Below are 14,904 nucleotides of genomic sequence, written 5' to 3' on the forward strand. Positions count from 1 at the left end.
GAAAAACGTTGAAGTATTTACTACTTGGAGAAATGTAAGTAATAGTTTTGGATAAATTACTTTTAAAAAGTATTAAAAGCTATTTTGCTTATTGATTGATACTTAGATATAAAAGTAATTAAGTTACTTTACTCAGTACTCAAATAAAATTACTTTACTTTTCGAATAGAAAAGACTTTTCGTTATTCTTCTTCTCAGCTTACCGGTCCGTTGAGGACCATTGCTGCCTTCAAGAGGCCTGTCATCTATCTCTGTTGTACGTCAGCTCAAAAGTTACATTTTGGCCTATCTCTTTCAAGTCTCTGGTTATCACATCTGTCTACCGGGTTCTTGGCCTTCCTAGGGGCCTTGTTTTGTTAATTTTTTCAACAAGTACTTTTTTTATTAGTAGTCCATCTGCTCTCCAATTGTGTCCCAACCACTCTAGTAGTTTGTTTCTAATAAACGCTAAGATATTTGGTCTTTTGTACAATTTCTGTAATTCATCGTTTGTTCTTCTTTCGTAGGTATTGGTTTCTTGGCTGAAATGTGATCCATAGATATTCCGGAGTACTTTTCTCTCAAATATTATTAATTTCCTTTCATCGCCTTTTGTTATGGACCATGTCTCGCAAGCATAAGTTACAATTGGGCACAGGTAGCTATGATATAGAAGAATTTTTGATGTCCTTGAAAGTTATTTTGATTTTAGTATTTTGACTATACTGTAATAACACCTGTTTCCACACATAATTCTTTCATTCACTTTTTGATGCATATTATTCTGTTTATTGACATTTACTCCAAGGTATTTAAAATTATCTACGGCTTAGAATTTCATGTTACTAATTAAAAGATCGTTTGTATTGTGATTATTTCTTGACATCATCATATACTTAGTTTTATTTTCATTTATACATAGGCCCTTTGACTTACTTGTCTTGACCAGTTTCTCGGTTGATTGAACAATTTCTTCTTTCGTCTTCCCTAATACTACAATATCATCTGCATAAGCTAAAATTACCGACTCCCCAATTATGTCCATGTTCCGTTGTTCGTTTGTATCTCTTACTACTTTTTCCAGAGCTAGATTGAATAATGTGGGAGAGAGGGCGTCTCCTTGGCGTAGACCAGATTTTACCTCAAACGTTTCCGAGTAATTTTGTAAGTAGCGTATTTTACAGATTGTCTTCTCATTACACATTTTAACGAGATTTATATGTTTCTTTGGTATTCCGAGTAGTTCTAACCCTTTCCATAGTTCCTTTCTGTTTATACTGTCATAAGCTTGCCTGAAGTCAACTTCTCTTTACAAACAAAAACTATTATGTTTTTGATTTCTTATCAATTTATTGTCATTCTACATGCAATAATTTAACTATGCATAAATTAATAGTATGTTAATAGGAACATAAAAATTAAAAACCGTTGTCCATGCTACATATTCACATATTCATAGAAAAGTAGAAAACGTTCTTTGTATAGGTGCAATTTCAACTTTTGACTTTGGGGAGAGGGAGGGCTGAATATATTAAGACATGCAGACATTTATAATAGTTATAGCATTTTAAAATTGTATATCCTAGATTTTTTGATTTTTTTTTTTTGGGGGGGGGGGATTAGCCCCCTCAATTGGCACCAATTGTTCTTTTTATCAGGTATCGTAGTATCGTCATGTTTAGTGAAATCGAATTAAACAATAGGTACATTTAATTAATTTTACTCATAATCACACAAGCAGATATGTAAAAATAATTGAAAACTGAATTGTGACAACTGGCAAGTTGAAATTAAAATTAAATATATATGTTACGGGTAATGTTAACATTGGAATAAAGTCGGCATTAGCCGGATAATGTGTAATTTTTCGTTTACAAACATCAAATATCAATATTATCCGGATAATGTTAACTTTAACCACTCAATATTGGATAATGTTAAAAATTATATATTAAATAGAGTTGTTACCATTCTATACGATAATTAAGTATAAGTACTTATTACTCGTATTAGTGCATTAGACATATTTTATAAAATTATTATTATTTTTAAATTCGCAATAGGTATTATAACGATTTCAAAACTGTAATATGTAATACTATAGAATTTACTTATCAAAAGCGATTTTCATTACATCTTCGTTACTTTGAAATAATTCTAATGAAATTATGAAACGCATTACAAACAAAGTATAACTCCACCACAGTAATGCGTTACTCTCGTTACGGCACTACTTAATAGTCAATAGTGTTATGACCACCTTCGTTGAAATATTTCATTAGTGAAAACGACTCACCAATTATTTTTTGGCGTTTTAAGAATTAATCATTAATAAATATGTTATGTTTTAACCCAATACTGGTAATAGTGCATTTGTACTATTATATTTTATACTACCTACTCTTTTTAATGCCCGGCATAGGCGCAACTAGGGTCAATTTTTTGGGGAGGCTAGAATTATTTAAGTCACATTAACCCGCGTTTAACTCGTGTATATTTTTTCTATGACGAATAAAAAATTCGTAAGTCATGGCTTTATTTAGGGGGCTACACATTTTTTTTTTTTTTTTGGGGGGGGGGGGCTAAGCCCCCCTAGCCCTCACCTAATTGCGCTTATGTTGCCCGGTCAATATTAGGTATCTGATTGCTACCACGCAATTAAGTAATGCGTAGGTAGGTATGTTAAAAATAAGAATATTATTTTAAAACGTATTTGAATATATAGTAAGTATTCAAATCAGTACAATATTACCATGCATAATACATATCATGATAAAAATGAACTCATAATAATTTATATGATATAGGAACATATATCAAAAGTTATATTTATAAATTATGTATTTATGATGTATATTAAATAATATTAATCTTATATAAAGGTAGTCCGATATTACCTACTCGTTACTCGTAAACTTGGGTCAATTATACAAGTTATTCAAAAAAAAAAATAATAAATTGTTTAAAGGTACCTCTTAAATTAAGTTGTTATACAACTAAATCTTAGGTAGATACTCGTATATGATATATCTATGATCTACCATACTATACAGTTTCGTATTTTATTTATTTACTTGTATACATTATAGTTATGATTTTATGAATAATATAATCCAAAGTGAATGTTAAAACAATGATTATTAAAATGTTGATTCCGACATCTTATGGATAAATATGTCCGATAAATTAAACATTTACAAAAAATAATATTCTGTATTAATAAAATTTTTAAAATATGAGTTGAAGACAGTGTACTAATCTCGTCTCACCTACCTAAATTAATTTAGACCATGGTTAGGTTAGGTCTTTAAATAATTAAACTTAGGGGTTAAATAATATTACAGTAGAAAAGTAGAAACTCGATTGACCGTCACTATTGGAACCAGAACTAAGGTGGTTATCAGAAAATTCGCCACAAACTTAAACATTTTACAACGTGTGTAGAATATATTTTCTCATAAAAATAATACAAACACTCATACTAAACAATAAATAATCCGTCATTTTCTTATTTTTCGAAGTTTTTTGAGTGGTAATAAATAAAAATAAACAATATAAAATATGTAATAAACATAACTCAAGGGACCACTTAAATTTTAAGAAAAAATAAAAGATAACTTGTTAGTTAATCTAGGGTCTCCATCAGATTTAGACCCCTGGTGTTTACTCATATTGCCTCCCGATTTTTAAGTTACTGAATGCACTCTATTTTACGTAAGTAAAAAGAAATTTGTTTTGAAGATGTCAGATAGCAGAGAGTTAAAAGAGTAACGGTTAATCGGGTTTTTACTGTATTATAATTTATAATTATTTTATAAGACCTCAAAAATATATTATAATATTAGATAATCAAATAAGTATTATAATTATGTATAGATTATATGTGATTTTATCTACTTGTGAATGTGTAGGTATAGCCGGTATACCTATTAAAAATATAATATATGTTTCTATGGTAACATGTAAAATACCTAATGTGTATTATTTAGATTTCTGCATGACTATTTGAAGAATTTCAATATTTTACTAGTCTATAACAATATTTCTAGTACGATGAGTCCATATCCAAAAGTCGTCGTACAAAGTATAGTAACGTATTCCACTGTATCCCGAGATAAAATAATACTAAACGTATTATCTACAAATGTATTTTCTTCTTTAAAATAGCTTTTGATAACTATGCAAAAAGTCAGTTGTCGTTCGTGCAGAACATAGCAGAACTAGCATCCAAATCTGGTTATGTCGAATGTTTATACGAAAGTCACGTTGTTGAAATAATTCTGCCGTTAGTGATTAATATAAATCCTACCGTGAGAATGAATGCAGTGTTGTGTTTGGTAAGATTGGCAGGTAATAGCGAACCGTGTGCCAAACAAATAGTATGCTCAAAAAATCTACTAAGTCGGTTACTAGGACAGCTTGTGAAGGAAAACGTAAGTCAATTATAGACTACCTAATACTAATATTAAAATAATATATAATAATATTAAAAAGAGAATGTGTATTTTATGTCTTATTCCATTATTGTACCTATTTTATAAAAGAAAAAAACTATGTTGCCAAAAGAAGTTCATTCGGGCCTATCTCCGTCAAAATCAAAAAGCTCGATTCCTGTTTCCATCAAAATGTGTTTGTTGGAAAATAAGGTTTCACTATAGATATTGATTGTGAACCATTTATACTAGCAGTGTTGTTAAATTTCCTTTTATATTGGAATCCGTTCAATTCCTCGTTCCTCTAGTATAAATAGCAGGGATCGAAACCGGTTTTTCAAAAACCGGTTAAAACCGGTTAGAACCGCGGTTTTTTCATTATTGAACACCGGAACCGGAACCGACACCAAAAGCTTTTAAACTCCGGTTAAAAAACCATAACTGAAACCAGAGGCCTTTAAAAAACCGTTTATAAAACCCAAACCGAAACCATAGAATTGAAAAACTGTTTAAAATTTAAAATCAATATCAGTTTCTTCAAATTTTATAAAGTTAATTATATTATTTATAATTCTAGTTAAAACGAGTATTTTCATTCGAAGAAAATAATATAATGTTGGAATTTATTAATAAAAATCCCGATGCTCTTAGGTAATCACTAATCAGTATTACGAAATATTAATATCTATTGGTATAAACGAATATTGTTCTATTTATATTTTATATTATTCCTATACTTATTGTATTGGTTGTAAATTAAAATATAATATAACTACTATTATTTTGTTCGTCCCTATGCGGTTATACATGTTTGTAATCACTAATCAGTAATCTGTATTGTTGTTATATTATATTAATAATTGTAATGTTATTATTTATTGCCTATTGAGTATTGGTAATAAAAACGACAAATGTTATTAAACAATAGAAATATGTAAATTTCTAACAATCTCTTGGATTAAAAATGTGTGTTAAACGTGTATTTAAACATTTTTAAATAACAGAATTGTCAATACTCCAGTAACCTTTTTTAGCAACTATCCATTTAAATTTAAATTTAATATTTTGTTCAAATATCATAAGCATAACATGACATATCACGAAATTTATTATACTGTAGTCTGTAATATAATGCAATATTATTGTAAATTACAATTAAATATTAATGTAATGTAATCGAATAATGATCTCTATAATATTATGTTGTATGCAAAAGCAAGTAGGTACCTACTACCTACGTTATTGAGAACACGAAATTAGTTCTGTTGATCATAACTTGGCATATTGTATGTACATTCTACACAAAGTGTACAAATCGGATACCTATATTTTAATTTTTAGGGCTTTAGGCTCAGCCCTTAATAGTTAATAGATAGATAATAAAAATTGGGTCAACGGTTTTTAGATGTAGGAAAATATAATAAAAATTTAAAACACTGTTCTAAAAACCAAAACCAAACATTTTCAAAAACCGTTCTTGAAACCGATAAATTTTTTTAAAAACTTTTTTTGAAACCGATAAATTTTTTTAAAAACCTTTTTTGAAACCGAAACCAAAACCAAAAAGTTTGAAAAACCGATCTTAAAACCTAAACCAAAACCATAAAATTTAGAAAACCGTTCTCAAAAACCGAAACCGAAACCGTTAAAATATGAAACGGTTTCGATCCCTGATAAATAGTGATTCGTGCATTTAATATCAAAAGAAAATCGTTCAATTCCTTGTTTCTATAAAAAAGAAACTATTATTTAAATATTAATAATATTTAAATGATTGTATTTTTTTAATTCTAGCACTACTGTTAGATTTGCGTACTGTAAGTGGTGTGATACTTGTAACAGTTATAACCTGTGACTCTGTGAGCGTAGGTGTATACAGGCAACTCCTAATATCGAGTGCATCCCAAAATGTCCGTTATTTAATGTTCCGAATGCGTCCGGAATAAGGTCTCACCCGAGTGCGTTTCAAGAGAAAAAGGTCATTACTTTGACGCAGCAAAAGTGCGTCCCAGTTCATTTAGAGTTATCCAGGGTGCACCACGAGGAGGTAAACTGGCTTACACCTCAAAAATATTTGGTTATTTAATTTTATTTATTATACAAGTTTATTATTATTAATTTTATTTAATTATTTAGGTCTACATCCATCATTAATTTGAGTGGACGTTCACGAAGTTCTTCTTAAGCTTTTCGTTTTACAGAGTATTATTTGTATCATCTGGTCTCCTCATTTTTCCTTCAGATTCTATTTCATGATTATGTTTTAAATTACTATCAATAATTGTCATCTCGCTCATATCTGTTTTTATGTAAGCTGTACATGTTTTGTTTACACAGCACGATCGTTTTACATCACCATTCGACATTTTATGAAATCTCATTTTATATCCCATAATAATTTTAAGTTCCTAACCGTGTTGGCTGATCATACTCGACGGCAACGACATCGGCATCTTTTATATATATATATATATACAAAAGTATAATTACTATAATTAATATAAAATGTTAAATAAATATATTTAAACAAAACTATTAGCTGCATACACATCATTAGTCACTACACATACTACACGTGGTTGTCAAAGACTATAGTTATGAATATTAGGTTCTACGTATGGACTGTAGTGAAAATGCAAACGAACATAGTGTGATATTATAAGATATCAATGCATTTTATCCATAAAGATAAATGTTACCTTCAATAATATAGCGGACGCACATCGGATATAGGTACCAAAATTAATTTGCGATATTATCGCGGACACAATTGGGCTATAAAAAAGGTACGACATGATTAACAGACGCACTAGGGTGACGCCCGTGTACACACCCTGAGAAAAATTTACCTTACATACTCAAACTTTTTAATTTATTTACAAATGTTAGGTATTTTAATTATCAATTAGGCAGGTACATGTAAAATTGACCTTAAGTATAAAAGCATAACACTTTTATAACATACATTTCATAAATTATTAATTATTATTTCGTATAGATATATAAATGTATGATAATATACTAACTAAATCAACTACAATTTTGCGATCCACACACTTTGAAAAATTTTTACACCCGCCTATATAGGGTTGTAACTAGTAACTTGTAACTTGTAGAGCTCATGAACTATACCAAAAATAATAATTACGATATTAAATATATTCTAAATAATAACTAAGTTAAATAATATCAAGATATTATATATACCATACTGATTCTGAGTGATACATTCGTTTTATAAATTAGGTAAAAATAAATTCTTAACTTTCTAAAAATCTATTTTACCAACTCATAGTTCATACTAAAGCAAATTAAATATGAATTTAAAATAAATAAAATGTTTTTGAAATAAAACTTAGCTTACTTACCATAATTATTATATAATCTTGTTTTATTTTCTTATTTTTTATAGAAATATTACAAAAAAAACTGCATGAACCTTGTTAAAAATCTTAGTAAATATTCATCAGCCAGTTCTGAAATCGTGATTAGAGAATGCGGAGGAATAGATGCTATTTTGTTATGCATGAAAGATTTTGATTTATTTGTCAGAGAGGCCGCTATGCAAGCAATTATCTGCATTACCCGCCTAGATGTGAAACTATCACAACTAATCGTAGACTATGGTATTTATTACAACTGTACATATTTTAAAATATGTGCTAAATTAGTGTATAATTATAGTTGATATTTAATTCATACATTTGTCTTGTACTATGAATATAAAATAATCTATGTTCAAAATGAGTTTAGTCAGGTTTTGAAATAAAGAAGTTTTAATAAATTCTGATCTAAAATATGCTACTATTTTCAAACAAGAATTAACTATAAAATCATCATTTAAAATGTATGGTATATGCTGTATAATAGGTATCGGAGTTTATTTCATCATTGAGTATATTTCGTAATTTACGTTATAAATTTAAATTCATCAGTGAACCAATGCATATACGAAAAACTATTTTGATGATTGTGTATCCGTGTTGACATGGAGTATCATTATTTTAAGGATATTTTAATATTTATTTAAATCACAAATAGTAATTTACTAATATTAACTAACTTTTCTAACAATGTATATTGAACTATGATTTTCGAAATACTTCTAATTCTAAATCATTTAATACGATTTTGAATACAACGATATTCGATAGGTTTTCATAAGTTTTTGTTTGAAAAAACAAATATTTTTGTATTTTTTTACGAATAGCGGCGATAACATTGCATATTACTTAAGTATTGCCCCTTATTATATAAATATGACGTGCAGGATCTTAACATTAAAAGTCAATAATTCGAGGGTACCGTAGAACGATATAAATTGGTTTGTTGCATAAAATATAAATTAGTGCATGTATTCTGAAAATTTCATTTTTTAGAAACGTGATGTACCTAGGTATATACATAAATGGCAAAAAGTTTCCAGTCCTTGTAATTAATATTTTTTAGAATTACAACATAATACCTAATTAAAACCATTGCAGGAAAATTCGTTATTTTTTATTTAGATATCCAATTTGTTTAAACTGAACACCAAGAGTTTATAAAGACAAATGTGGCTAAATAATTTTGATATTCTTATAAATCTGCAAAATAAAATAAAATTATATAGAAAATGAATTTTCAAGTCTTTTGACTGATCATTAAATTCGTTTTCAATGTTTGGAGAAACAAAACTAGGACATTTTTAAACTAAAATTTCTAATTAATAGCTTAGAATTAGTATAATTACCTAGTTATATTTCTCAAATAATAATTAGTCATACCATCGACTGGTATTAGGTGCTATACTAGGTACTATTATTTTTCAATTTATGTAAACAATTTAAATTATACAAACATTATATCGCTATTGCTTACTACCCACTTATAATTATTATATACGTATAAATATATGTAAAAAATATCTACTTATTCATGATATTTAAAACGAATTTAGAATTCAAATTTTTTCTATCTGTGGTCAACAATTTTAGATCTTGAGTGGAGTGCTTAAGGCCTGAATGTATTGATTTTACAATGACAAATGTGTTTATTTAATTTTGTTTTGTGGTTATCAATGTTATCATCAACTTTTGAAGCAGTAAACTATAGTTTGTAGTGTTTGTACAATTTTGCGATTTTGAGAACAATTTCCTGAAAATTCTAACTTATATATTTTAGTATAACTGATTTCGGAAACACATAGATAATCAGTTTTTTTTTTAAATATAATAATTGAAGTTAGAGAAGTTAGAATTTTAACGAAATTTCTAAAAATCATAAAAATTTACAAACTATTATCATGTTTGAAATTCTCAGTATTATTAATTTTAATGACTACCTAAGTCTTAATAATTAAATACAAGTTTTCATAAAAAAGGTTTTATATCATATTAAAAATATAATACAAACAACTTTTATTTTTATAGAAATTTAATGCTCTAAGTTTCACAAAATTATAAATTTAAGCAAAAAATAACTATTTATATATTAAAACGATAAAATTTATAAATTTACAGTTAACTAATAGGTACCTAATTAATATATGTGTTTTACCTATTCAAGTAAACCACCCACTCAAAAACACATTTTAACACTGGAATAATATAAAAAAAATGTTTTGTATTTTCAGGTGTGTTACCTCAAATTGTTTTATGTTTGAAAGAACAACAACAAAGTTTAAAATTATATGCTTTATCTGCATTGGATGAAATGGCCAAAAATAATGAAGATTTAGCTTTAAAAATTGTGGATGTGCCAACTCTACCTCATGTGATAACTTTTTTAATGCCTAACTTTATTGATAAAAAAGTTCAGGTATATATTACAATTTTATATTGTTAAAAATTATTATTTAACTTTTCATTATAATTAATTAGGTATTTTCAAAACATACAATTACATTAATCTGGCTTATTTTTCAAACAATATTCTCTTGAATGAGTTTAACATTATATAATATGATATTTTCTAAATAAATTCAAACAATTAACATCATACTTAATTTAACATAAGATTATAAAATATTAAAATTAATATCCTATATTCTGTGTGATTTTGTTTTTAAACTTTAAATGTTATCAATAGTGCATTAGGTAATTTAATATCGATAATGTAATAATGGTTTAGTAATGATAGTTAATAGTATTTCTAAAATATTATGCGTAGAAAAAGATAATATTAAATTATAAAATGTTCACTCCTACATAAAGTGCACGTTCTTATGGACTATGGTCCTATTGTAACTAAATTAGATTTTCAAAGGTCAAATTTATGTTTGTGTATGGACTAAAGTGTACCTTACTCGGCTTACTCCTATATTATATATAACGTATATACAGTGCGATATTCTACGCATGCTTATCACATTTTATTTTTAAACTATGCATTTATTCAAATCTTGATGTTCGGAGTTTTTAATTGTTATTTTAAGACGATATTTTCAAAAACTTAGATCTTGGCGTATTATAATTGAAAGTTGAATGAAAAGTTTTTGAGTTATTCTATTTAAAACACTAATGAAAATGATAATAGTCTATTAAAAGTATATTATTTACTTTTATTTTGAAAAGTTTTAGGTACAATATAAATCCATATGCATTTTATACTGTATACTTAATTATCTATAGAGTTCATATATATTTACAAAGTATTTAAGATTATTTTCTAAAGTTATTTTGCATTATAAAATAGGTACTTATATATTAGCATTTTATTAAGTAGAATAACTCAGTAACTTTGCACACAATTTTCGTTTACCTATAATGCGTAAAAATTTTCAAGTAAATCATCTTTTGTATTAATACATTATGGTTCTCATTTGAAAAACCAATGCTACTATTACCATGACATCACAGGATACTCCTTAAATGCTACAAAAATTATAATAATATGAAAATATCGTCTACACTTAAAATTTAAAAAAATAGAAGTTAAATATAAAATGCATAATTTAAAATGCGTTTGAACATGATTAAAAATCACCCTAAATATTATATCTTAATTTGTTTAAAATATTTGCACAACTTGTGAATATATGCATAATAATATAAAACAAAAATAACTTAATTACATTATAATATAATGTTTTGATTTTGATTTTAAAAATGTTTTGTCTTATTAGAAAAGTGCACTGATATTAATAAAAAATATTGTTAAGCATTCGTTATACTTAACTGAACATGCAATCGAATCAAACTTATTCCCAGAAATATTACTTTTGATGGCGCATTCCGATGAATCGATACGTAACTATTCGGCCAAAGTAATTCGCGAAGTAGTACAACACAGTGTTCAGGTACAATCATATTATACATATCAATATTTTATTAAAGCCGAAGTCACTTAAATAATTGTATTATAGAATCAATATATTTTATTGTAATAAATCCACTTCTTGTTATTATCTAAATGAGAAGTTTATCCTAAAATGTATTTATATTATAAATATATAACGTATTGCCTTGTGATCACGAGTATGTGATAAAGATAATGTAATATTAATGTTGTACACCTATCAATGGCTACAAACAAATTTACCACCATATTATTCTTATTTAATCGTTTATAAAATCCATTATACAGGATGTAACAAGTCTATTTGACTAATGGTGGTGGTATGTACATTAAATAACGATAAAATATATGTATTTATTATTGATAAACTAACCTACCTTTTAATGATAAAAAACATTGATTAGCAAGAAATAAATTTTAATTTTTACAAAACTTTTAAGATTGTTTAAAAGTCAATGACGTAACCAAATTAAAAGTTTTAAAAGTCAAACTTTTTTTAAATACTTATTTAGTCTAATCTATCTTGGATTGTATGAAAAAAATTAATACAAAATACAAATTATTTAATTTTAGTTAAAAAATAAAAAATAAAATAGCAGACAAAAGAAAAAAAAAATAAAAATAAAAAAAATAAAAATAAATTTAAAAAAAAACACACACATCATGGTAAAATCATTACATTCCTCGCTCTGCTCAGAATCTAAAAAACTTAAAAATATTGAATAGAAAAAAGTTGTACCATTAGTTAAATATAACTGTTACACTCTGTCTATAATTTTTTTGTTTTGATAGATTGCTCAAATGGTTGTTAATAGTGGTGGGATAGATAAGCTCTTAAATGTTATTTCGTGCAGCCAAGAATTGTCTCCTAATCCTGCCGTGCATGCTTTGGGATACATAGCCGCAATGTCACCAAAATTGGCATCAGTCATACTTCAATCACAGGTTTAAATGCATTTCTTAATTGGATTAATTGCACATAATAGAAATAATCTATTTTAACTATATTTATATATATATATACATACATATAAGGTATTGATGCATTTGACTGATATTTTAAAAAGTGATACGGATAAGTTAACTAAAGCTGGGACTGTTTGGACGTTAGGCATGATAGGACAACACAGTAATGAACATGCGAGATCTGTTTGTTCGTGTGACGCTATAAGTAACATTATAAATGTAAGATAAAAATACAATAATTTATTGCAATATTTGATTATAATTTATAACATTCATTATTTATTCAGATTTATATGGATTCAAGTATAGAAAGAGAGATCCAACACAAATGTATAGTTGCTCTGGAACTAATATTGAAAAAATGTGATGATTTTAATGTTTTAGACAAATTGTTGATACCGCCCATCCCTAATGAAATAATTATATATATACTTGAAAAAATTAGCAAAGTAATAAGTATTTTTTTAATTAAATTTTTATATTTTATTTCTCGTTTGTTTGTAACTATATACGTGTCATGAAATCATTAATGTGATTAATTTAAAGTTATAAGATAATCATTATGTGTAAATTTAATTATTATATTCTTATTGAACAAATTGTATAGATTAATTATGTAAATAACTCATTTGAAAATATTGATATGATTTGAAAGTTGTTTATATTTATTATACCCTATAATAATACTAAAACAATTTATTTATTTATTGTTAATTTATGCAAACTTATAAGTAGGGAACGGATTTGAATGCAAGTAGCCTTTTTTTCTGAATATCCGAAAACATTACTTTCCAAGCACAAAGTTTATTTCATACATCAAGGAATTAAACAATGTAACTTTTATTTTGTATTGTTTTAGGTAGTGCACTTGCACTTGTGCACATATAGGTACATGAGCCGCCACTGCGTACATATACATATACATTCAAGTAATAATATATTACATACGATTAGATAAAGATATAAGCTATGTATCTAAATTGTAATTTTGAATTACTGTTGAGTTAACTTGATGTGTTTTTTTAGAAATTTTTAGTTCAAAATTTTATTTTTATTGAATTCATAAACATTTTTACAGTTCTTTAGGGTATTTTTTTAGTGCATTTTTTTTTAAAATTTGAAGTGACTTTTCAAGGTATTAAGTCGTATTATTTTAGGAAATTTTTCTTATCTTTTATGGCATTTAAGTCCGTTCCCTAGTTATAAGTTATAAGAAAATAACTGCAGTAGTGCCATGAAAATTAAATGTAATTATTATTGTTGAATATATTATAGATATTACCTAAAAATTCTCTTGCACGGCGAAGTTTTATTACTAATGGCCATTTGAAGATGATTCAAAATATTAACCCAGAAATAAATTCAGAATTATTTCAAATCATCAAGGAGATAAATTGTTGTTTTCCAGATGACATAATACAGTGAGATAAATATATGATTTTCATTTTTTACAATTTCACATCGTATTAAAAATTTTTATGCTAAAACTATAATGTCTTACAAACTAGAATGATAACTGGAGACTTCCCTGAAACAGTTATGAAAGCGGTGGATAAGCATGTGCCACAAACTGAATGCTTGTTTTTTAATCGTCAATTAAAAAGTGAAGAACAAATCCATAAATCCTATTCTACTTCAAAAACACCTTTATCTGGCGAAGAATCCTACTATAAATAATTTTTTATAGATTTGATTAATTACATATAAAATAATAAAAAACTGCAAATGAATGTTCTTAGTTTAAGTATTTTTACTACATTTTTCATATATCACTATATTTTTGTACGAGATAATAACTCTAAATGGACTTTTGAGTTATGCAATCAACGACGAGACGTGTTTGTGTAATATTTATTTAATATTTTTTGTAAAAAGTCATCTAATTATTGTATAATACGTTAGTAATGATTACACAATTAGTTTAAAAATGCGTTTCCACTTTGTTTGATTAATAAAATAATAGACTGTAAGTAGTTAAGTATGCAGTAGGTATATCTAACATCTATGTTTTTGATTGATAATAAGTAATAATGCATATTATAGCAGTGATTTTCTGTTTTTGTCTAACACACGTTCAGCATAGGATTATAGATGTGTTCTATTTCTAACGTACCGAACGATATAATGAGGCGATATGAATCCTGAGAACAGATTTGAATTTATCGTCAAGTCTTCTTGAGATCGACTTTCCCACATTTTTGATTTTTTAATTTAATTTAATGCCTGATTTGACTATATGCCTACATCC

At 26.6% G+C, this 14,904-nt stretch overlaps 1 protein-coding gene across 1 annotated transcript; it reads left to right on the forward strand.

Annotated features, from left to right (window-relative positions):
• Nucleotides 1–4,032: 4,032 nt before the first annotated feature.
• On the forward strand, nucleotides 4,033–14,386 carry LOC107165191 (uncharacterized). Its single transcript, XM_089230595.1, has 10 exons — nucleotides 4,033–4,063; nucleotides 4,147–4,412; nucleotides 7,825–8,038; nucleotides 10,027–10,211; nucleotides 11,518–11,691; nucleotides 12,483–12,635; nucleotides 12,726–12,875; nucleotides 12,944–13,105; nucleotides 13,932–14,077; nucleotides 14,165–14,386. Exons 1-10 carry the CDS (start codon nucleotides 4,033–4,035, stop codon nucleotides 14,331–14,333), a joined length of 1,650 nt encoding a protein of 549 aa, XP_089086721.1. The 3' UTR covers nucleotides 14,334–14,386.
• Nucleotides 14,387–14,904: the final 518 nt, after the last annotated feature.

This window comes from Diuraphis noxia, unplaced genomic scaffold (assembly GCF_037042655.1).
Source record: "Diuraphis noxia isolate RWA-SAM2 unplaced genomic scaffold, SU_Dnox_SAM2 contig0001, whole genome shotgun sequence".
NCBI classification, from domain to species: Eukaryota; Metazoa; Arthropoda; class Insecta; order Hemiptera; family Aphididae; genus Diuraphis; species Diuraphis noxia.

Excerpts from the sequence above, each read along its gene's own strand:
- LOC107165191 (XM_089230595.1), top strand. The coding sequence starts at position 4,033 with ATGAGTCCATATCCAAAAGTCGTCGTACAAA. Across the intron at positions 4,064-4,146 it reads TCCAAAAGTCGTCGTACAAA|CTTTTGATAACTATGCAAAA; the intron begins GTATAGTAACGT and ends TCTTTAAAATAG. Across the intron at positions 12,876-12,943 it reads CTATAAGTAACATTATAAAT|ATTTATATGGATTCAAGTAT; the intron begins GTAAGATAAAAA and ends TTATTTATTCAG.